General features: G+C 48.2%; 2 protein-coding genes across 2 annotated transcripts; both read left to right on the forward strand.

The window, feature by feature from the left end:
* Positions 1 to 16842: 16842 nt before the first annotated feature.
* On the forward strand, positions 16843 to 17396 carry F5891DRAFT_951611 (uncharacterized protein; the record flags this gene model as incomplete). Its single annotated transcript, XM_041375057.1, has 2 exons — positions 16843 to 17065; positions 17122 to 17396. Coding segments are annotated over 2 exons (498 nt in total), but the record flags the coding sequence as incomplete, so codon positions are not given.
* A 171-nt stretch (positions 17397 to 17567) lies between these two features.
* F5891DRAFT_1188383 (uncharacterized protein) lies at positions 17568 to 18382 on the forward strand (the record flags this gene model as incomplete). Its single annotated transcript, XM_041367002.1, has 3 exons — positions 17568 to 17783; positions 17838 to 18134; positions 18182 to 18382. The coding sequence occupies 3 exons, from the start codon at positions 17568 to 17570 to the stop codon at positions 18380 to 18382; spliced, it is 714 nt and encodes a 237-aa protein (XP_041226454.1).
* Positions 18383 to 22821: the final 4439 nt, after the last annotated feature.

A 22821-nucleotide genomic window follows, 5' to 3' on the forward strand; every position in this document is an offset into this window, starting at 1 on the left:
GATGAAATGCAATATTGTTGGCGCAATGTCTGACTTGGTGGCAGTTGAAGCACTGTCCTTCCTTCAGATGCCTCCTTACTTCTGGTTCGGAGAGCCAGGCTATTTCAAGCTGGTCTACTTCCATGGCATCGTCTCTGCGAGGGGTGTAGTGGGAATTTCCGAATTTCTTCTTCTTCTGGAAGGACTGCAGGTTCTCCCACTTCTGGATCGCCTTCAACCTTTGAAACATGTTGTCTAGGTTGATGCAGGTGGCAACAATGGTTTCGAAGTCATCAAGACTTTCTCCAGTGTGGTAGAGGTTATTATGGAGGCCTTTGTCTAGGCCTCCACGGAAAAATTCCACTTTAGTGACGTTCTCCTTTATCCCTGCTTTATGGGCGAGAAGTTGATAGTTGGAGATATAAGTTTGGAGATCCCCTTTCATTTCAACAGTGCGGACTTTGGACATGGCGGTTCCTGCTGGATCTATGGCTCCGAAGGCTTCTTTAAATGCTACTTTGAAGTCGAGCCATGTCCCATATCTGATTGCACTTCCCAAGGTTCCTACTCGTTTGGGATCTTGGGCGGCTTCCATAAAGTCTTCTTTCCAAGCGGCAGCATTGCCCTTGGTCATGAATGACAGTGCAAAGATTACTTTCTTCTTATCATTGTTATAGATCTTATCATTGATATCAAGGTACACGTTACGGTTCAGCATGAACCTGTGCGATTCATCATGGTGTAAAGATACAACAATGCTTGATACTATATGAAGTAAGTGTCAGCAATATAAAAATGTTGTAGTGGTCTTGCACAGCCTAGTCTGCTATACTTACTAGACAAGTGTGTTCGACCTGAGGGGTTTGCTATTGGGATAAGTCTATAGATAGTCAATTGATAAACTGTCAAAAGTCCGAGCGCGAGAAACAGAATCCGAAGGTATAATTATGAGTCTGATGCCAAAGTGTCGGCTGATGTTTTCGGGTTTGGCGGTTAGCAGGTTTCAGGTATGGGTTCGGTGGGTTTGCATCAGGTTTGTGAAATGATCATCAGGTATAGCGAGCGGTATGCAGAATACCGATAATGACGGGTGTTTCAGATAGAAAGTGCGGTAATATTCACAATGTCAACTAAGAACTACGAAATATCGGGTTTGACCACAAAGCGTTGGGAAACGGCTCCCTACTACTTGGATGATGAATATGCTATGTGGAAACCAATATATATATAAGTACGTAGAAATCCGGAATCCTATAGGTGAAAGTAGTGGCCGAAGAATTTCGGGTCCAATGTACATGTAAATAAACACGAGGCGCTGCAGACTATGGGAAAACATGTAATAGTGCTGGCTACAATGTGAGTAATGTGCAAAATAATCAACTATGCACCTAGTGGGGCTAGCTGACAAGACAAGACACAGATAGGACAAGTGCACGGGAAAAACATCGGGTCCGCTGGTCACAGCATCAGGTTTGGCGGATATGCATCAGGTTGCATCGGGAAGTGAATATCGTGCGACAGACTTTTGATGTGATGCGTGAAATGGCTGAATACGAGCCTAGCGCAAGCTCAAGTGCTACAGTGGTCTCCATCGAATTCTGGGGGAGTACCAATCTTGATTTCTGTTTCTTTGGTAGTCATGGTGTTCAAAGGCGGGATAGGTGGTAGTGCGCCTAAGTTCAATGCTCCGATCAAAGGAGTTGGCAAAGTTGTGGTGACTGAGGAATATCGTGGATGGCGGTGTTATGGTTAAGACTTTAATCTTTTGTTACGACTGGGATAAGTCGAGCCGTCTAAGTCCAAACAGACGATCTGCTTAATAGCAAGACGGACGTGGTTCTTCTCTCAGATGAGAGGTCAAGATTTCTGGCTAAGGCAAGTGTTGGCGACTCTCCTCACACTATCTCCATTGACATCAGCTTGGTGTTTTTTAGATGCAGTTTCTTCTAGTGCGGCTTGGGCTTTAGCAGAGACCTTGGGGACTCGTTTAGCAGTAGTATCAGAGTGCATGGTGTGAGTGAAGGGGCTGTGTTTTGTGCACTGCGTGCTAGCATTTTGCGTTGATGTTTGTAAATAGAGTTTGACATGTACAATATGTCCGAATTTCATTCATTTGATGGACCGTCATCAGTACTTGTACTAATATAATCTGAAACCCGTTGTAGAGAATTATGCCTCTCATGGCGTGATATGGTGCTTTACACTAGGAAGTACATAGCACGAACTTGTAGCGTCACTCTGTGCACTACCCACAGCTATCTCTATATGACGCGCAGCTTTCCCGCGCAACGCGCGCCATGCGCGCACCATTCCCACGCTTCGCGATGTATACGCGCGCGCGCGTTCCCGCGCTTGCGCGCCCTATGGCGCCAGCCATCCAGAAGCATCCATCCACTGTCCACCAAGCTCCCTAGTGCGTATATTTCCATTTCCTTTATTAGCATAGTTCCACCTTTATTTTTATCATGCATTCTCACTCATATATATATTTACATACCTACTCGGTAGCGCTTCGGCTCCGCTTGACCGCGCTTAGGCGCGCTATATAAGCGCCAGCAGTACATACTATTACTTACCTACTTTTCCTACTTTTCACTTACTAGTTACTACCCACTTACTACTTAGCAGAATATAGTAGAAAGCTATTCCTTTACATTTTGCACTCTTATATCTCTTATCTTGCTTTATATCACTACTTAAGCTTAGTTTCTCATTTCCGCATACGCGCGCACACTTTCCCGCGCTTCGCGCTAATACGCGCGCGCGTTCCCGCGCCTTTGTACCTTGTGCGCTCCTGCGCTTTCTCGCGCTTCGCTTAAGCGCACACTTCTAGATCCTTGCTGCACTCACTTCCCCTATAGGGTCGAACGCACTTGCTTCTCAAGTAACACAGACTAGGCAGCGCGCGACCTTACAACTTTTACAGATACAGTCTGGAGCTTCTTTTGTTCCTCATTGTATTGTTGTTTCTACACCGTGTCAGGGGTACGGGTACGGGTATGGGTACGCTAATGTCAGACCCCTACCCATACCCCAGGGATACCCATACCCGCAACCCGCACGGGTTACCCAGACCCGTGCTCTTGCCTATTATCAAGATAAGAAGATAGAAGGTGGACAGCCCGCTTGATAAGAGATAACAGATAGCAAACATAGTGCGGACAGCCCACTTAGGTAAGTGATGGAAAAATGAATAGGAGCCTAAATGTTATTGTAACACAACACTAAGAATAGGCCTCTCTGTTGTGAGCTCAATCTTAGTGTGATAAGGGAATTTTTTCATTTTTAGCATACAAGTAGGTCAAAGGATCATGGATCTGCAATAAAAATTTTTGGTGGTGATTATGTAAGCAGTCCCAATTTTGGTCACCAATTTTTTTTCTACTGGCATGCAATTTACAGTCAAAATATGCAAAACAAGAAGGTTCAGCAGGCAAAGACTCAATGAGCTCCCAGCAGCAAATTCTTTAGTATAAATTATATTGACAGTGTGAGCAGAATACCACCAAGTGTCTTCCAAACAGAGCATGGCATCATGTGGTGAGCAGTCTTGATGCTAAGCAAGCAGTGAAGAAATACTGCTCACATCACAAAGTTGGTGCAGGAATCATGATGCATATGGCTATATTGAACAATATTGAATAAGTCTATGTATTTCATACACTTGCGATGGTCCAGTGAAAGCCACAAACATGTTTTTTCTTTGCTGCAAGCTGTAACGGGCGCTCAACAAGTGACAGAGACAAGTGGGAGATGAGAGGAGAAGAGAGGCCAGGTACTGGTGTTGATTCGATGAAGAAACAGGTATAAAGCTCCAAGCCACATATAAGTACCTAGAACGTGATAATGTAAGGTGAAACATAGGAATGAGACCGGGTATAGTAAACGTGTCAGTGAGATACTAAGTCCATAAATATCCGAATGAGCTGTTCCGCACAGAACGGAGTACATCGGCACAATGCTGATACTGTAAAGAGACCGTGAGCTAAGTAGAATGGCCGTGGACTATGTAGAGTGACCATGACCGTGACATCATCCCCCCTTCTAGAGCGAGTGAGGATGAGCCTACAGGTCGAGCCTTTCGGCAGGATGCGAGACACAACCCCCACAGGTCGTTGTCTGCATCGGAGGCACGTACTCAGATCTCAATCTCTCATGTATGGCAATGGGTGACAGAGGACGGGCAGCAGCGGGAGGAATGGCAGTGAGGGCAGGTGCAGGAGGTTCAGGAGGTGCGGAAGGTGCAGTGAGCGGTGGGACCTGTGCAGATGAAGGAAGAGAAGGATTGTCAGTAGAAAGAGTAGAATTATGATAGTTTTTATTCATATCAAATGTATGAGGGCGCGGGGAGCATGGATTACGACGATGGAAGCATTCGACGAGTTCGTCGAACAAATTGGGGATGTCAGAAAGGGGAAGCCACGAGTCTTCAGACTCAGGGAGGGACTTCCACTGTACGAGATACTCGTAATGGTGGCCGATTTTGCGACAGTCCAGCATGGATTTGATATCGTGGGCTGGGTCGTTGATGAGGTCGAAAGGAAGTGGAGGCGAGTGGGTGTGGAATTGGGAAGGATCAGTGTAAGATTTGAGGAGTGAAACATGGAATACTGGGTGGAGATGGGATAGATAAGAGGGAAGACGGAGTAAGTATGCAGAAGAGCCGATTTTGCGAATGATGAGCCCCTTCAGTGACAAATTCCGTATTATACGGGCCACCCGACCTCCATAATATCCCGTATGAGACAGGCCAGCTGATCATGGGCCCATGTTGTGTATATTCTCGATGATGACGGATGGGCCGGGACACATATTATTTCCGATGGAGACGGGTGGGCCCATGTATGCCAATGATATATACATATATCCTTAATGTTGACGGATGGGCCGGGGGAATATGATCATTCATGGAGATGGGTGGGCCCATCTGGGTAATATGTAGAGTAGGATATTATAGACAGCTGGGCTGAAGAGAGATGTAAGGCAAATATTGTTATATAGACAGGCAGGCCGACGTGGGTGTATTACATATATGGGTGGGCCGAGGTAGGGGAATATTACATAGATGGGTGGGCTGACGTAGGGTGTATTACATATACAGGTGGGCCGACATGGAATGTATTACATATACGGGTGGGCCGACGAAAGGGATATCAAATAGACCGGTGGGCTGAGGGTGCTATAAAATATTTATTACATAGACAGGTGGGCCGAGGTGGGGTATAATTATATAGATGGGTGGGCCGATGTAGGATGTATTATATAGACAGGTGGGCCAACATAGGATGTATCACATAGACGGGTCGGCCGACGTGGGGGATAATACATAGACGGGCGGGCCGACGGGGGTGTATTACATATATGGGTGAGCCTAGATATGTTCCATCAAGACATACAGCTGATGTAGCCACCAGCGAATCAAACACATAGGATACATGTACACTATCAGTGCATATACCTACCATCAACCACCAAATCTAAACCCCTAAGCACAAAAACATGAATCTATCATGTGTGGCATTGACCAATAATCCAGGACTGAAGTGGAAAAACCCCACACCTGAACCCTGGTGTGCAACAAATCCTATTTCTAAGCATGGACACCAGAAGCACAACACTCACAAAAATATATATGTCAAATTTTCAGTGCCAAACCCCAAACCGAGATGTACCAACCCCCGAACCCCGAAACCTGAGAGTGCTGGGTCTCGGGTCTCGGGTGTCCGGAACTCGGAACTTGGGAGAATTTGGGGAGATCAATACAATTTAATTTACAATCGAGTTGATTGACAACACATTGACTTACCCATGTTTGCAATATATTTTTGTTTAGACATACCGAGTTCCGAGTTCCGGACACCCGATACCCGAGACCCGAGACTGCCGGGTCTCGGGTTTCGGGTGTCTGGAACTCGGAACTGGGGAAAATTTGGGGAGATCAATACAATTTGATTCACAATCAAGTTGATTGACAACACATTGAATTAACAATGTGTTTGCAATATATTTTTGTTTAGACATACCGAGTTCCGAGTTCCGGACACCCAAGACCCGGCAGTCTCGGGTCTCGGGTATCGGGTGTCTGGAACTCGGAACTCGGTATGTCTAAACAAAAATATATTGCAAACACATTGTTAATTCAATGTGTTGTCAATCAACTTGATTGTGAATCAAATTGTATTGATCTCCCCAAATTTTCCCCAGTTCCGAGTTCCAGACACCCGAAACCCGAGACCCGGCAGTCTCGGGTCTCGGGTATCGGGTGTCCGGAACTCGGAACTCGGTATGTCTAAACAAAAATATATTGCAAACATGGGTAAGTCAATGTGTTGTCAATCAACTCGATTGTAAATTAAATTGTATTGATCTCCCCAAATTCTCCCAAGTTCCGAGTTCCGGACACCCAATACCCAAGACCCGGCACTCTCGGGTTTCGGGGTTCAGGGATTGGTACATCTCGGTTTGGGGTTTGTGGGTTAGTAAAATGTTTACAGATATACATAGGTTGATTTAAACATGTCTGGAAGATGTCGTTCATCTAAAATGTCAAATCCTGAGTTCCGGGTGTCGGGACTCGGTACCCGGCACCCGGGACTCGGGGTTCGGCACTGATAATTTGACATTCGGGTGTTCGGGTTTCGGGTGATATCTACCTCAATCTGCAGTTTCAAGTTCTGGATATTGGGAGTGATCATTGAATGATTCAATTGTGGCATAGGTAACATGCATGGAAAAACATTTATGTACATCTATCACTGAGCAATTATGTAGCCATGTCAAGCTCCTCACCAGGAAGATCAACCTTTCCCTCAACATCCATCTCCTCATCAGAAGAATCATATTCTGGCAGGAGGTTACCTGGTTCATTAGGGACCACAATATCGCCGGGGGATTCTGGCAGGAGGTTGCCTGGTTCATCAGGGAGATCAATTTCGCCGGAGGATTGTGGACCCTCAGGCTGAACTTGGGTGGGCTCAACCATGGGATCTACCACAGCAGATTCATGCTCAGGCGTCAAGGGTGTAGGTTGCATGACTGAAAAGTCCAAATCAATGAGGTTGGAAAGTGCGGAGGGGAGGGGTGACATGGATGGGGGGGACCTCCTTGACCAAGCAACATTATTCCATCGGCTGGTGTGTCCGGAAGTGAAAATGATGGGTGCCGGTCGACCACTGTGCGCCGGAGGCTCTCATGGAGGCGTTGCAGGTTATCAATCTTAGTGTCCTGCTCCTGCACCCGAGCCTCAAGAATAGTGATGCAAGCTGCACCATCCCGAATCGCGATTGCCATGGAATGGAGATCCGGCATGGGAACATTGAGTGCTGCACGAGGCACTGCGATGCTGGAAGACCTGACTGCTAAGTAAAAAATTTGGTCAGCCGGTCATCAAAAGTATGGGTGACTTACCAGCTGGCGCAGGTGCAGGGACAGGTGCAGGGACAGGTGCAGGAACAGGTGCAGGTGCAGGTGCAGGTGTCTTCTTGGTAGTGATGGTCTTGCTGTGACCACATGACTGCACCTGGGGTGTGGTTGCAGCAGGAATGGCCGGAGTTCGGGAAGGGCCACGAGATTGACTACGAGTTCGGGTCCTTGACCGGGAGGGAGACGGAGCATTGGATGGAGCAGGGGCAGGTGTCTTGGAACGTGTCCAGCCGGTGGTAGACTTCCCTCGGGTCCGTTTGGGTGGGGATCCCAGAGATGCAGGGTTGCATTTGATCTTCTTGGTGGAGCAGCGGATGCAAGACAAGCAGGGGAGGCTGGACCTCTTGTCCAATCGAGTCGCACAGGGCCAATTTTCCTTGACACAATAATGGCAGGGGTTGTTCTGTAGTATCCGTTAGTAGATGGACTAAGGGGAATTTATTTGAGTACTCACTGGGCCGGTGAAGGTACAACAATTCAGATGGTGAGTCTGAACAATGTGTTGGGTCTTGCAGAACCTAGCTGCTATTCGACCCTAAAGGGTTTCTGGACCAGGCTCAAGGCTCAGAGTAGAGGAAATATCATGAAAACTTGCTGAGCACTCTGACTCATACTGGTAACTGGTGAAAAGATTGCTTGCTTATGTAAGCTACAAAAGTGCCAACATAAGGTAAGGTAAAAACAGTCTCTACAAGCCCAGCCAGAAATGAATCCCTACACCGGGAATGGTGATATCAAATGTGGTAGTGGCCAGCAGGTCACCATCCGAAGCACTGGAAGTATCATCGGAGGACTCCTCCTCAACTTCCGGATGCCTGCCGGAGGTTGCCTGACAGATTGTTAATACACATGAGTTTCTGGAAAACTTCTAGGACTTACCCGAGCCTCCGGATGACTGATGGGAGATGGACGACTGATGGGAGATTTCTAATGTAATGGGAATGAGTGGGAATTATACATGGGAGGTCCGGACATGTCCAAACGACTCACCGTAACCTCCGGACGACTGCCGGCAGTCAGCTGTGGACACATGAGCATATATTTAAAGTCCAAACGAAAAATGCAAACTTACCGAAGCAGGCCCAAATGATTGCTTCTCGGGGGAACTGGGTGACCGAGGCGACTGGGGCTTCCTTACCACAATGGTGCGCTGGGGAAGGACGACCTCCGGCACTCCATGCGAAATCGGCTGCAACAAATTGAGAGCATGTCACAAATCAGCCAGAACACATACCTGAACAATTGGGTCCTCATCATCTTCCGACTCCACAAACGGCTTCGACTTGGGGAGTTGAGTTGACTTGACACGCTTGTGAGCCTTCAGCGCCGACTTTGGAGGTTGGGAGGAGTGTCCCGAAATCATTGGAGACTTCCTCTTGTTGCTCCCCCCAACTTCCGGCGACAGGTCGACGGAGGTGGCCTTACCTTTTCCTTTGTCCCGGACCTCGGGGGTCGTCTTGCCGGAAGGTCCGGCGACGACCGGAGGTGAGGGAATGACGGGGGTGGGGGAAGGGACAAGTGCAGGTGAAGGGACAGGTGCAGACGGAAGGTTGACAGTGAGTGGGCCAGTGGAAACAGTTAGGGACAACAGGGAGATCACAGGAATTGTCACCCAATGCCTCCCAGGCATGGACTTGCTTGCGCCAGGCGTGTCTAGCCACCCGGGGGTCATCGTGGCCAATGCTGTGCCAGTTGGGCAATGCCCAGGGAGTCATAGAACACACCCTCATCAGCTCCTTAGAGCAGGACACCACAATTCCAGGGATGTACTCCCCTTTCTCATGGGCCCGGTGTAGAGACTCGTGTGTCTCATGGTCTGATATGACAGCTTTACACTAGGAAGTACATAGCATGAACTTGTAGTGTCACTCTGTGCACTACCCGCAGCTATCTCTATATGAGGCGCAGCTTTCCCGCGCAACGCGCACCATGCGCGCACCATTCCCGCGCTTCACGATGTATGCGCGCGCGCGTTCCCGCGCTTGCGCGCCCTATAGCGCCAGCCATTCAGATGCATCCATCCACTGTCCACCAAGCTCCCTAGTACGTATATTTCCATTTCCTTTATTAGCATAGTTCCACCTTTATTTTTATCATAGTTTCTCACTCATATATATTTTTACATACCTACTCGGTAGCGCTTCGGCTCCGCATGACCGCGCTTAGGTGCGCTATATAAGCGCCAGCAGTACATACTACACTTTACCGGACTTTTACCTCCCAATTACTAGTTATCACTTACTTACTACTTAGCAGAATATAGTAGAAGTCTATTTGTCCACACTTTGCATCTCTCTTCTCCTACCTTGCATCATATTATCGCTTAAGCTTAGTCTTTATCAATTTCCGCATACCCGCGCGCGCTTTCCCGCGCTTCGCGCTTATACGCGCGCGTGTTCCTGCGCCTTGCGCGCACCTGCGCTTTCTTGCGCTTCACTGAGGCGCATACCTCTAGAACTTTGCTGTACTCGCTTCCCCTTTAGGGTCGAACGCACTTGTCTCCTCAAGTAACGCAGACTAGGCAACGCACGACCTTTCAACATTTATAGATACTGTCAGGAGCATCTTTTGTTCCTCTCAGTATTGTTGTTTCTACACCGGATGATGTCAGCCTACCCGGACATTACAAACATTAATGTTACACTAATTTAATAAGTTCAACATACCAAAAGAGTGGTAACCTGCTTTGTTAGAACAAGGTGGACGTCCACAGAGCCGGCCGGGATGTGCCGGGCACCGGCAATGATGCCCACAAGTTGAGCAGTGGATGCCTTGAGGTTGGCCAATGAAGATTGAACTTGAGTAGACATTTGGATGGAGTTGACAGATGTGAGAATGTTGAAAGCAGGGTGAAATCTGTTATCAATAGAATAAAGTTTCAAAGAAACAATACAATTGAAGGACGATGTTGAAAATTCGTTGATTGTTTGTGTTTGTTTGGTCATTGTTCAACTTTCGGCAATCGCCGGCCATGTGTTGAACTTTGATGTTATCAGTTATCAATCAGTTCATCAGTGCATCAGCTCATCAGATATCATGAGCTCTCAACCTGGGGTCAGATTTCATGACCCTCCGGTCACTGAATTTACTTCAATGGATGTGGATGAGTCCTCCCAGTCCCGGATGTCCCTTGGTATGTTTTGTTTTTTCTGATTTCAGTCAATTGATCTGACATGGTTCAGATCCATTAGATGATATATACCTTGGGCCGGATGATGAGTTAGACTCTGATTCTGGATCGTCTGGTGGTTTGGATGTGTTGAATGTAATTCCCGGTATGTTTTCCAATTCAAATGTACATATTTTACATGTGCAAATTCATCACATATCTCCAGATCCATCATCTCCGGCTCTGGCAGATGGACTGGCCCTGTACGATGACCTGGACTTGTATCTTGGTCCGGAGGATACCTTGATTTCGTCTGATGATGCTCCGGTTATACCCGATTTTCCTATGGCTGGTGAGATTACTCTTTCAATCCCATGGTCACCTTTCATGGCATTTACCCAGTGAATGAATCAACTCCGGAGCCTGATCCGGCCACTCCGGGTGTACCAGGTGCACCCATACCTTGTAGGTATATTCATATCATTTCATGTGCTTTACTCATGCTATCTCCTAAGCTATGTCAGAAACTCCCGAACGTCAATCGCCCGAGCCGGAACTCAACAATGAAGCCCTGCGTGCCATGGTTCAGGAGTTCATGCCAATCGGATCTTATGATAAAGCTGAAAGTAAGTATACAACAGTTGATTATTTATCTCTGCTAATATCCTGCAAGTTCAATCAATTGTAGATCGCCTGGGAGATTACGAACAGTGTCATGGAAATCTTCCTGCCCCTACAGTAGCCCAAATTCTTGAGGCTGACAGACCATTCAGGATGGCATGGGCTGAAACATGCGACAAACTGCGGAAAGCAGATGCGGACCTCCGGAGGATGCAAAGGGTAAGGGAGTCAACCTCCGAAATGCTGAAGGTATTGGATACCCTCATTGAGGCCTTTGAGGACTCAAGTAACATGTAAATATTGATCAATGTCTGATAGTAGACACATTGCAGTACTACTCAGTAGGTAGTCCTTGGTACTTGTATACTCTACCTACCCAGTACTCGCTGCCAGGTTTTCTGTGCTCGGTACTTGGGGCTCGGTACTTGGGGCTCGGTAGTTGGGGCTCGGCAGTCGGGGCTCGGTAGTCGGTGCTTGGTACTCGGGGCTCGGAACTCAGGGCTCGGAACTCGGGCCTCGGGGCTTGGTACTCGGTGTTTGGTACTCAGGCCTTGGTACTCAGTGACCGGCGTTCGGGCTTCAGTATTCAGGGTTCGGTACTCGGGCCTTGGTACTCGAGATTTGGCATTTGGCAATTACAATTTGATTGTTAGTACTTTGACATATACATAATAGCACTTATGACATTACACATGAAGGCAGGAAGATATATGTACATTAAGTGCGTCCCCGTGCTCTGGTTACTCTAGGTGTACTGTCTACTGGCATTTGCAACTTACTCTGGGTCGTCCTCGTGGATGGTTCAACAGTGACTCAAGTGCCCCTCCTCCTTTTCTGTGCCGGCGGTGTGATACTCTCTTCCATTTCGACATCATCTCTAACCTCGCCCGTCGCGTTGTCAGTTAACCCAGCGAGGAGGTCTCCCAATCGTGATGTCAGTAATGCACCTTTTTTGGCTGGCTTGGCCGGGCGAGGCTTTGGAATTGAACGTGGGACTGCCGGCCCTCTGGGTGTAGGACCTCCCGTCCTGGGCTTCTTCAGCGGAGGTCTCCCGTCAGCCAGGTCATCATCCACATTATGCTCCGTATGATGAGTGGAACTCTCCTTATCACTCTCGGCTTCTGTCGATGACTCCCGAGGCCTTCGGATGGTAACCCTCTGTTGCCTTCTCACTATACGAGTCTGAGGAGAGGGCGAGTTGCCAGATATGACAGATGGTACCATGTCCCCATCTTCGTTCTTCCATGCTTTGAACAGAAATGTGGGCCCTTCGCCTGTTTCTTGCCGAGCGAGCCAAAACTGGAGCAAGGTAGTAGTGTCCCAAATTTGCAGCTTCGAAGGTTCCTTCAAGTCAACATCCGCCGGAAGATACGTCCGGGCCACGAAGTCATCCTGACTTTGTACAATGGCACTCCATGGCACAACCGCCTTGTCCTTCCCGGAGCATATCCCTTTGTCCATGCATTGAACAATTTGTCAGGTGATGCGACGACAAACTCACGATAGTGCGATGTAAGAAAGGCCCTTACTATGGCCTTCTTCTCCTCAAGTTTGGTGTCGGTGATGTCCGGAAGGAGTGGCATACCCTCCCCATCCATTTCGAGTTCGAAGGCTGGTTTTCGAATTCGTTTTCAACCTCCCTTGACCTGACGTCCTCCATCCCGTGCCCCGGCACCTATCATTGTGATGCTCAAAATGTTCAATCTGGTATACATGGTTCACACACTCACCGAACTGTTCCTGCGCATACTCCTGCCACACTGGCTCAATGTCCTCCCAGTCCTTCGTCTTCATGAAGCTGTCCCCATCTCCTAAGGCCTCATTATCATCATGCCTGCATGAATATTTTGAGACGAAAAATCTCCGTCGATGGATAAATGTACTCACATCCCGAACAGCACCTCGCCCTTTTCATTCTTCCAAGCTGACATCACAAACACTCTCATCCCACATTGCCTCCACATCTCGTTCGAAAAGTGCTCCATATATGCCGGATCCTTCTTACGAGCGACTTGTGCTTGTATCTCCAGAGGCGGACAGTTGTTGGACCACTCTTCGGCTGTTTCTTTAGCCTTCTCCAACTCGTCGTCGTCCAATTCAGCCATGACTCTCTTCACCGCCGCCTGATAATGTTTGAACATACCAGGATCTCCTGGCTTTACCCCGGACTCGTCCTCAATCCTCTTCAGCACCTCTTCGCGTTTTTGCTGGTAGACCACCATCCTGGGCGTCCATTTCCTCCCATACTTGATCATGTCCTTCCTTTCCTTCTTTTTCTTGTTGTTGAACAACCAAGTCTTGTACACCTAAGAGTTGATGAAAGAATGTGACGTTAAAAATTTAGTTTTTCAACACAACAAAGAAGCCTCACCTGCTTCCTCTTTTTCCATTGTTTTTGGTCCAACTTCGGAGCAAACAACCTGGCCACCCTTGCTATGGCAGTGAAAATCGCTTGTCTCTCACTCCTTTTGGCAGCAGTTCACTCAGGAAGGTAGTTCTTCAACTCCAAAATCTCCTTGTCTGTGAGCTTCTGAGACTGTGGGTGACGCATCCTGTGTCTTCCAGAAGTCGTGTTGGTGGAATGACCTGTTCTTGCCATAGTGAATCAGAATGCAGAAATGGCTAAGGATTTTCAAGGTGAAAGTATTAATGAATTGTGCGAAGTTGAACTTTGAGCAAAGCCTAATGATAGGTTAATCGGCCCATATTGGACCCTGAGCCATTAATGGGAATGAATTTGTAATAAGCCAACAGGACTGCACCGCATCATATTGCAATAACAATTCATTACACCTGAGCTGATGCCTTGCTTGCAACATTAATAAACAAGATGAAGATAGGTAGATGCACCCCAGTGCAAAAATCTCACAGGGTGGAAGCAAGGGGCAGCAAAGGTAGGAAGACTTGGGTCAAGGTCCCACTTGCAAGCACGAGGCGACATGCCTACAGGTCCATGCCTAACTCTCCCCCGGAATCACCAACAATTCAGCCTGTTGAGGCACCACCTCCTTGGGAAGACTTTCCTGACAATACTTACGAGCAGGACCAAGGCTCATTTGAGCCTTTGCAACTCCCAAAAACCATGGCAAGTTCATGTACAATGTTGGAGTGTCATTCAAACTATGGCTAAGCATTCAAAATACAGAGTCAAAATGACTACCTCAGGCAATGGCTGCCAAGGCAGGAATCATATCTACATCACCTCCTCGATCGAGAAGCTCCACCCGAAGACAGGAGATGCATCATCTGCCAACAGGATGGGGTGTACAAATGTCAAGATTGTCTTGGTGAGCCACTTTATTGCACGGGCTGTTGCAGGAGTCAACATCGTAGCAATCCTTTCCACTGGATCAGTCAATGGAATGGGCAATTCTTCGAGCGGAGTTGTCTAGCTCATGTGGGACTCATTATATACCTTGGCCATGATGGCAAACAATGTCCGGCGGTCACCGATCGGTGGAATTTGTTTGAAGAAGATGAACCCGAAGACCTGCTCGAGCCTGAAGATCTGCCATTTGTGTCCGGACCCGAGTTCCCGCCAAAGGAAAACACCATGGTCATCGTGGACAAGTCCAGAGTTCATCGCCTGGAGGTTCGATGCTGTGAATGTCCGAATGCCATGAGTCTGGACATTCAAATGTTTCGACACAGATTTTTCCCTGCATCTTTTAACAGGCCAAAGACTGTGTTCACCTTCAGAGTGCTCAATGATTTTCTACTGGACAGCCTTGAATGCGGCACCTCGGCGATGAACTATTACAGCAAGCTCCAGCGAATGACCTCCAGCATGTTTCCACACCTTGTTCCAGTAATGCCTTACCCTCATGATCTACTGGACATCATATTGACAAAGCACATTGCAAGGACAGATACAGAGAGCTCATGAGGGTTGCTCGACAGTGGAGGCAGTTGAAGACAATGAAATGGCATGGCTTTGGCCATCGTTCTGATAACCCGAGCACAGGAGAACTTGCATTATTTTGCCCGGCATGTCCTCAGCCTGGGATTAATGTGCTGTTGTCAGAGGATGAATCTCTTGATGAGTGAGTCCTATTCTCAACCTATGTGGCCTCCATAATAATACTAGGGATCCAAGCTGGAAATACACCCGGTCATTTGTGATGGACGGAAATTTCAAAGCCGAACATCTGCATCCCATTAAGCCATTCGATGAAGTTTGGCTGTCCGATGGGCTTGGATTCATGGTAGGAAAGGACAGGTATAAAATGCATCTGGCAGAGGCTGCTGACACAGTGGAAAAATCAAGCTGCAACAATCACCGGGCAGTAAATCAAGCTAATGCTGCTCGGCACAAGCTGGAGTCCACCGGTATCGGGGGAGTTGCCTGTGCCAGACATGGTTGCTTTGTCCCTCACTCCATGGTGGATTTTCAGAAAGGCGAAAGGCAAGCCACATCCACCATTCCCCATTCACAAGTTAACCATGGGTCACTTGCAGACAAATGAACATGGACTATGCCCTTTGCGAGGCTTCCCGGCACAACATGGAAGGCATCACCAGGGCTGTCACCTTCTATGATATTAATTGTCAATACAACAAACACTTTCAGGTTCGGGTGGATCGAAGTTGATTTCTAGAAATGGCACCACAACTAACCATCATTCCCGGAATTGGGTTATGGCACGTTCATGGCCATCAGGACAGCTGCTATGTCCGATATGCTTCTAACTTTATTGAAGGCATTGGTCAGATCAATGGAGAGATCATGGAGACGCTATGGGCACGGCTCAATTTGATCTCCCCTGCTGCTCGGGGAATGTCATCTCCCCACCGAAAGGAATGCCTTGATTATCAGATGAATGACTCCAATTTCTGCAAGATGATTCGCATGAAAAGGACTCTATGCCGGAAATACAAACTGGCTAGGAATGGTATCTTAGAAAGTGGAAAGGCATTCGACAGACTCGATGAAGCAGCACCCTTACATTTGAAGACAGAATGGTTAGCCAGGGAGAGGATAGCTCAGTCAAGCAGATTGAATGATCCTTCAGCCATGGATGAATATGAGATCAATATCAAAAAGGGTACATTGAGTTCCATTGTCTCCGTCGAGGTCTGAATTAATATTGCACTCAGCACCTAGCAAGAAGGAGATCGAGCTTAGATTGTTAGAGGAGGGTAATGCCCGCAATGCAGCACCCTCTCGGAGATCTGTGGCGACATGGATATCAACAGGGTTAGCAATTGAAGAGGCTCAGATTGCATTGCTCATCGAGGTCCGAAGGATCGGAAGAAGATCCACCGAGACACAGAGATTAGACATCGCCCATCAAAGAGATCAGCTCCAAGGCCAGATAGATGGATTTGCTCGGTCTGCTCTAACACATCTCGGGGAGGGATTTGATGCAGATGATGAACCTGAAGACTTGGACGTAGACATTCTAGATGATCTCGATGATGACCCGGCGGATTTCACAGAGACATCTCACACATGGACAAACTCTCCCGAGCTAACTGTAATCCCATTGCCATCAAACCTGAGGGTTGATAGATGCAGACGATGCATGGCAGAGGATCTGATTCCCCTGGAGATGTCGCTTCATGAAGGGCAGGCCAATGATGGCCTTCACAATCTCCGCATTTACCTTTGCAACAAGGCCATCCTGTTCTGAACAACCGTTAGGCAGGCCAATTCCCAGGCCCTGAAAACTCGAGCTTGGTCCCAGGTGACGTCGGTGCAGCAGGCAGTCTCCCTCCATGCCAGCATATATACAAAGACAAGGAAGCAAATGATGAAACTTGAGCCGGGGCAAGACCAGCTTCAGAAATACAAACCCCTGCTTCGCAAGCAACTCAAAATCAGCACTGCAGTGGGCGACCCAAATGCCCGAGGTCAACGAAATGAATCTTTGGCTTGGTTTTGGTCTGTTGAAGTTGACCTCAGGGGTCCTGATCAATCGTGGAATGAAGAATGTGAGTTCCCGCTTGCATGTCATATCCTGCGGTTACCTGACTGGACCCATGCCAAGTTTACCGAGTCCATTGGCTGAGGGCAAAGGCACTACGGGATCGATGGAGGGAAGAAATGCTATTGGTCACATTGGAGATGGATTGGACATGTAAGTTCTTTTTGTGGAAAACAACGATATGGGGCGAGCACATGCAGGAATCATTGGAGAAACGACTTCCAGGTCACGGATGCTACGCTGGAAGGCAATCCCACATGTATTCATTGCTGGCACAGGATGCGCAGGCAGCTTTTCAAGACCTACAAAACGTGTTGATAGAGGCTGGAGATGAATGAACATTGTTTTCTCATGAAGTCCCTTTTTCCACATACATAATTGACGCCTGGGAATTGTCTGGGTCAGCCCATGTCGGAGTTTTAATTTCATATCCATCCATCAGTGATTCTTATCTTCACATCTTGACCATCTTTCACTTGTATTGCCAGCGCCATAGTCCTGTATTAGCCATGTCTGCATCTCATGCATCCACTTCTGGCACTCTGAATCCCGGAAGCCATTACCGACCTCTGAAACTGAGCCTTGCAACTATTTCCTGCACATTGGCAATGGCTGGATCGTGCATCCGTGCAATCATCTCTCAATATCGGACGGAAGCTGCCAACAATGGTCTATCTGCTGACCGGATCAAGTATTTTAAAGCCGGGCTGCAATGGGAGATGAATGTATGTTACCACTGCCCTGATGACTTTGTTGGTCAATGCTAAGAATTTGAGCAGACATTTGTCACACCACTCCTGCAGTACTCCGCTTCACAGAATATCATGTCGGTTCTTCCGGTCCCTGTCGCTTATATCCTTAAGTTGTATCCCATGCTGACCTGGAACACGGTTCCGGACGACGTCTTTTCATTCCACCTCCTTTCATTTCATGATGAGCCAATTGCAGGACATCCGTCCCGGATTGTGTTCGCATATACATGTCCATGGTGGAGGGGAAACAACTGGATCCCTGATCAACCATGGCAGTGGGATGAAATAATGGCTTCCTGCATCTCTCACTACCAGTATTGGGCGGTAAGATGTCAGCTGAATTACCTTGATTGATGACTTATCTGTTTCAGCTTAATGTTGAGGATGATGCTTTGGTACTTCCAGAGAAGTTGAAAAACACTTCAACTCCACCACTCATGGGACTGAGATTCATCAAAGAACGCATGGAAGCATTGCTGGAGGAGCAAGATCAGGGCATCGAAGCTAAGATGGGAGAGGTGAAGATGTACACTGACATGTTAGAGAAATTGAGGAAAGGCAAAGGAGTGTAGTCCCATTCACTCTTCATTGTATACAAGATGTAACATATTCTATGCATTCAAAAATCTCACATTCGAGTCCCAGACACCCAGGTCCCGAGTCCCGAATTTTGGAGGTCGGGGTTCGGAGACCCGGAGCTCGGCAACTGTGTTTGGTGTCAGGGTATCCAGACCATTGGAGATAGCATGTGTCAGTATTTTGCGTTTCATGGTTTATGTTGGGTGAATATGGAATCGGGGATCAGGGACTCGGTATTCAGAACAGTGTCAAGTCCCAGGTCACGAGCTCCGAGTCCCGAGTGCCGAACCCCGAGTCCCAAGTCCCGAATTTCGGAGGTCGGGGTTCGGCAACCCGGAGCTCGGCAACTGCTGGGTGTGGGTTTCGGGACTCGGGACTCGGAGCTCATGACCTGGGACTCAACACTGTTCTGAATACCGAGTCCCTGACACCTGATTCCATAATCACGAAACATAAACCATGAAACTTAAAATACTGACAAATGCTATCTTACTGCCATATCAGGAGATCACCTGCTGCTCCGGGAGCTCGGTAACTGTGATTTATTACCTCCTCTGAGTAAGGTTGACTCGCTGGTCATCAGATATTCATTTGTCGACTCCCGGGTCCCGGAACTCGGAGGTCGGTTACGGTTGACCCATATTTGGGTGGTCGGAATTTGGAGTCTCATAGGGCAACACAAGCTTCGCACAGCCATGTCAGGAGATCACCTGCTGCTCCGGGAACTCGGTAACTTTGATTTATTACCTCCTCTGAGTACGGTTGACTCACATTTTGGTGGTCGGAACTTGGCTTCTCATAGGGCAACACAAGCTTCGCACCCCGGATTCCACATTCTGCAAGACAACCTAAGCACCATCAGAGGCCATGTTAAGAGAGCACCTGCTGCTCTCTTCAGAAACATCTCAACTTCGGTTGGCCATTTAACACGGAAAGTATTAACTAAATTATGTGTTGAGTTCCGGGTCCCGGAACTCGGTACAGTTGACTCCAATTCTGGTGGTCTGAACTTGGCTTCTCGTAGGGCAACACAAGCTTCACACCCTGGATTCCACATTCTGCAAGACAACCTGTGCACCATCAAAAAGTATTAACCAACTTATGTGGTGAGTTCCGGTGTAGAAACAACAATACTGAGAGGAACAAAGAAATGCTCCTGACTGTATCTAAAAAGTTGTAGGTCGTGCGTTGCCTAGTCTGCGATACTTGAGATGGCAAGTGCATTCGACCCTAAAGGGGAAGCAGGTGCAGCGGAGATCTAGAGGTACGCGCTTCAGCGAAGCGCGAGAAAGCGCAGGTGCGCGCAAGGTACGAAGGTGCGGGAACGCGCGCGCGTATTAGCGCGAAGCGCGGGAAAGCGCGCGCGTGTAAGCGGAAATAAGAGAGACTAAACTTATGTGAAGATATAAGCAAGATAAAGGATGTGAGATGTGTTGTGCTAATGAATAGATTTCTACTGCGACTTTCTAAGTAGTAAGTACTAGGTAAAGTTGGGTGAAAAGTTTCCCGTAATAGTATGTACTGCTGGCGCTTATATAGCGCGCCTAAGCGCGGTCATGCGGAGCCGAAGCGCTACTGAGTAGGTATGTAAGGATATATATGGGTGAGAGTCCATGATAAAAATAAAGGTGGAACACTATGCTAATAAAGGAAATGGAAATATACGCACTAGGGAGCTTGGTGGACAGTGGATGGATGCATCTGGATGGCTGGCGCTATAGGGCGCGCAAGCGCAGGAACGCGCGCGCGCGTATACATCACGAAGCGCGGGAATGATGCGTGCATGGCGCGCATTGCGCGGGAAAGCTGCGCCTCATATAGGAATCGCTGTGGACAGTACACAGAGTGGTGCTGCGAGTTGGTGCTGTATACTCCCTAGTGGAAACTGCCATATCACGCCATGAGAGGCATGATTCTCTACACCGGGTCCCGGAACTCGGAACTCGGTACAGTTGACTCAAATTCTGGTGGCCGGAACTTGACGTCTCGTTGGGCAACACAAGCTTCACACTGCCATGTCAGGAGATCACCTGATGCTCCGGGAACTTGGTAACTTTGATTTATTACCTCCTCTGATTTGGTTGATGTACAACTACCTCAGCTCCATCATGTCTACAATTATGATACACATGGGCCCACCCATCTATATTGTATACCACCCTCAGCCCACCCGTCTAATACAACATCCCATACAACACCCTCGGCCCACCGGTCTAATTAATATGCGTCTGGGCCCACCCGTATAATACAATATTTTATAATACCCTCGGCCCACCCGTCTAATTTAATATGTGTCTGGGCCCACCCGTGAATGTGATAACAAGTACCTACCCATCTATCTCATACACATCTACCTTAATACACCCATCTGCATAATATCCAGCTACCTCGGCCCACCCGTCTACCTAATATTCATTTACATCGGCCCACTCATCTACTCTATATATTCCCTGCATGGGCCCACCCGCCTCCATCGGGAATAATTTGCCTCCCGGCCCATCCGTCATAGTCGAGAATATTTTTATCATGGGCCCATGGTCCGCTGGCCCGTATCATACGGGATATTATGCACGTCCATTCCCTCGTATTATACGGAGATAGGTCACTGTAGTATGTGGAATGATGGGGTATGGGCCGAGTCGACGATGATCAAGTTTCAGGGATGGGCGCGTAGTCCGGATGTTGCGACGCAACAACCAGACTAGTTGGCCAGGTTGAAACTCTGGAGCCTTGGCGACCTTCTTGTTGTAATGTCTGGCTTGGGTGTCTTGCACGTGCTGCAATTCCGCGTGCAACTCTTCGTGGATCACATCGAGTCGCACAGCAAGGTTGGCAGCCACGGGAACGGATGACCGTTCAGTAACCTGTGGTTTGAAAGAGGGACGGTAAGCATAGTTAGCAAAAAAGGGTGTTTGACGCGTGGAAGAGTTCTCGAGGTTGTTGAACGCGAATTCGGCGAGAGGGAGGTAGTCCACCCAATCGTCCTGCTGATACGAACAGTAGGCACGGAGATAGGTCTCCAGCATCTGATTTGTATGCTCTGTCAGACTGTCAGTCTGGGGGTGATAAGCTGTGGACGTGCGAGTATCAATCTTCAGCAACGACGTAAGCTCAGACCAAAACTTAGAGATAAAGATGGAACCACGGTCAGAGACAATAGAGTCTGGGAGGCCGTTGTAGGGATTCATTTCTGGTTGGGCTTGTAGAGACTGTTTTTACCTTACCTTATGTTGGCACTTTTGTAGCTTACATAATCAATCAATCTTTTCACCAGTTACCAGTATGAGTCTGAGTGCTCAGTAGTTTTCATGATATTTCCTCTACTCTGAGCCTTGAGCCTGGTCCAGAAACCCTTTAGGGTCGAATAGCAGCTAGGTTCTGCAAGACCCAACACATTGTTCAGACTCACCATCAGAATTGTTATACCTTCACCGTGTATATGAAAGATACAATCTAAAAACAACCAAGCTAGGTCAGGAGCCATTAGTGTCTCTTTGCATGGAATGAAGTGCATGTATCGCGTCAGCTGGTCGCAAACGACCCATATTGAATCATAGTTGTGTGATGCAGGGAGTTTGACGATAAAGTCCATGGACAAGAGGGAACATCGAGGGGTTGGAGTAAGCCGTAAGGCTTGTGGCGAGGTGTCTTGATGCGTGCACAGGTGTCGCAAGCCTCTACGTAGCGTCTGACAAAGGTTTGCATGCCAGGCCACAAGTAGTCTCGCGCGACAAGTCCGAACGTCCGATTGTGTCCTGGGTGACCTGCTATGACAGCGTCGTGTCGAGAGAATAAGGTGTTAGTGCATAAGGGGGAAGGGACGAAGAGTTTCCCTTTGTGGAATACTAGACCGTTCTCAGAGACGAAGTCCGTGTTGCCATGTGTGAGTGCTGCTCTCCACTCTGTATCCTCTCGGAACGCCGTTTTGAAGCACTCGAGGAGTTCTGCATTGTCGATAGAGAGTGTGGTCATGATAGCACTTAGTGTGGTGGGGGATAGTGCCTCTGTGTGCTTGGGAGTTAGTATGATATGGTTCTGACCCAACAGGGTCTCATCCCCCATTTTAGGGAGGAAGTCAGAACAACGAGAGGGAGCATCCGTGATGTTACTCTTGCCTGGCGCCCAGGCTAGGGAGAAATCAAAGTCAGAGAGGAACATAACCCAACACACTTGCCGGCGGTTGAGCACTTGCGAGGACATAAAGTACTTGATATTTTTGTGGTCAGAGACGACCGAAATGGGGAAGGGCGAGCCGAGCAGCCATGCGCGCATGTCGCGAAAGGTATCCACGATGGCCAGTAGCTCTTTGTCGTGGACCTAGTAGTTGATCTCTGCGGGGGACAGCTTGCGAGAGTCGAAAGCTACTGGGCACAGGTGACCTGCATGGTTGGGCTGTTGGAAAACACCCGAGATGGTGAAGTCTGAAGCATCA

The sequence above is a fragment of the Suillus fuscotomentosus genome (assembly GCF_016647785.1).
Source record: "Suillus fuscotomentosus strain FC203 chromosome Unknown F5891scaffold_25, whole genome shotgun sequence".
Lineage (NCBI taxonomy): Eukaryota > Fungi > Basidiomycota > Agaricomycetes > Boletales > Suillaceae > Suillus > Suillus fuscotomentosus.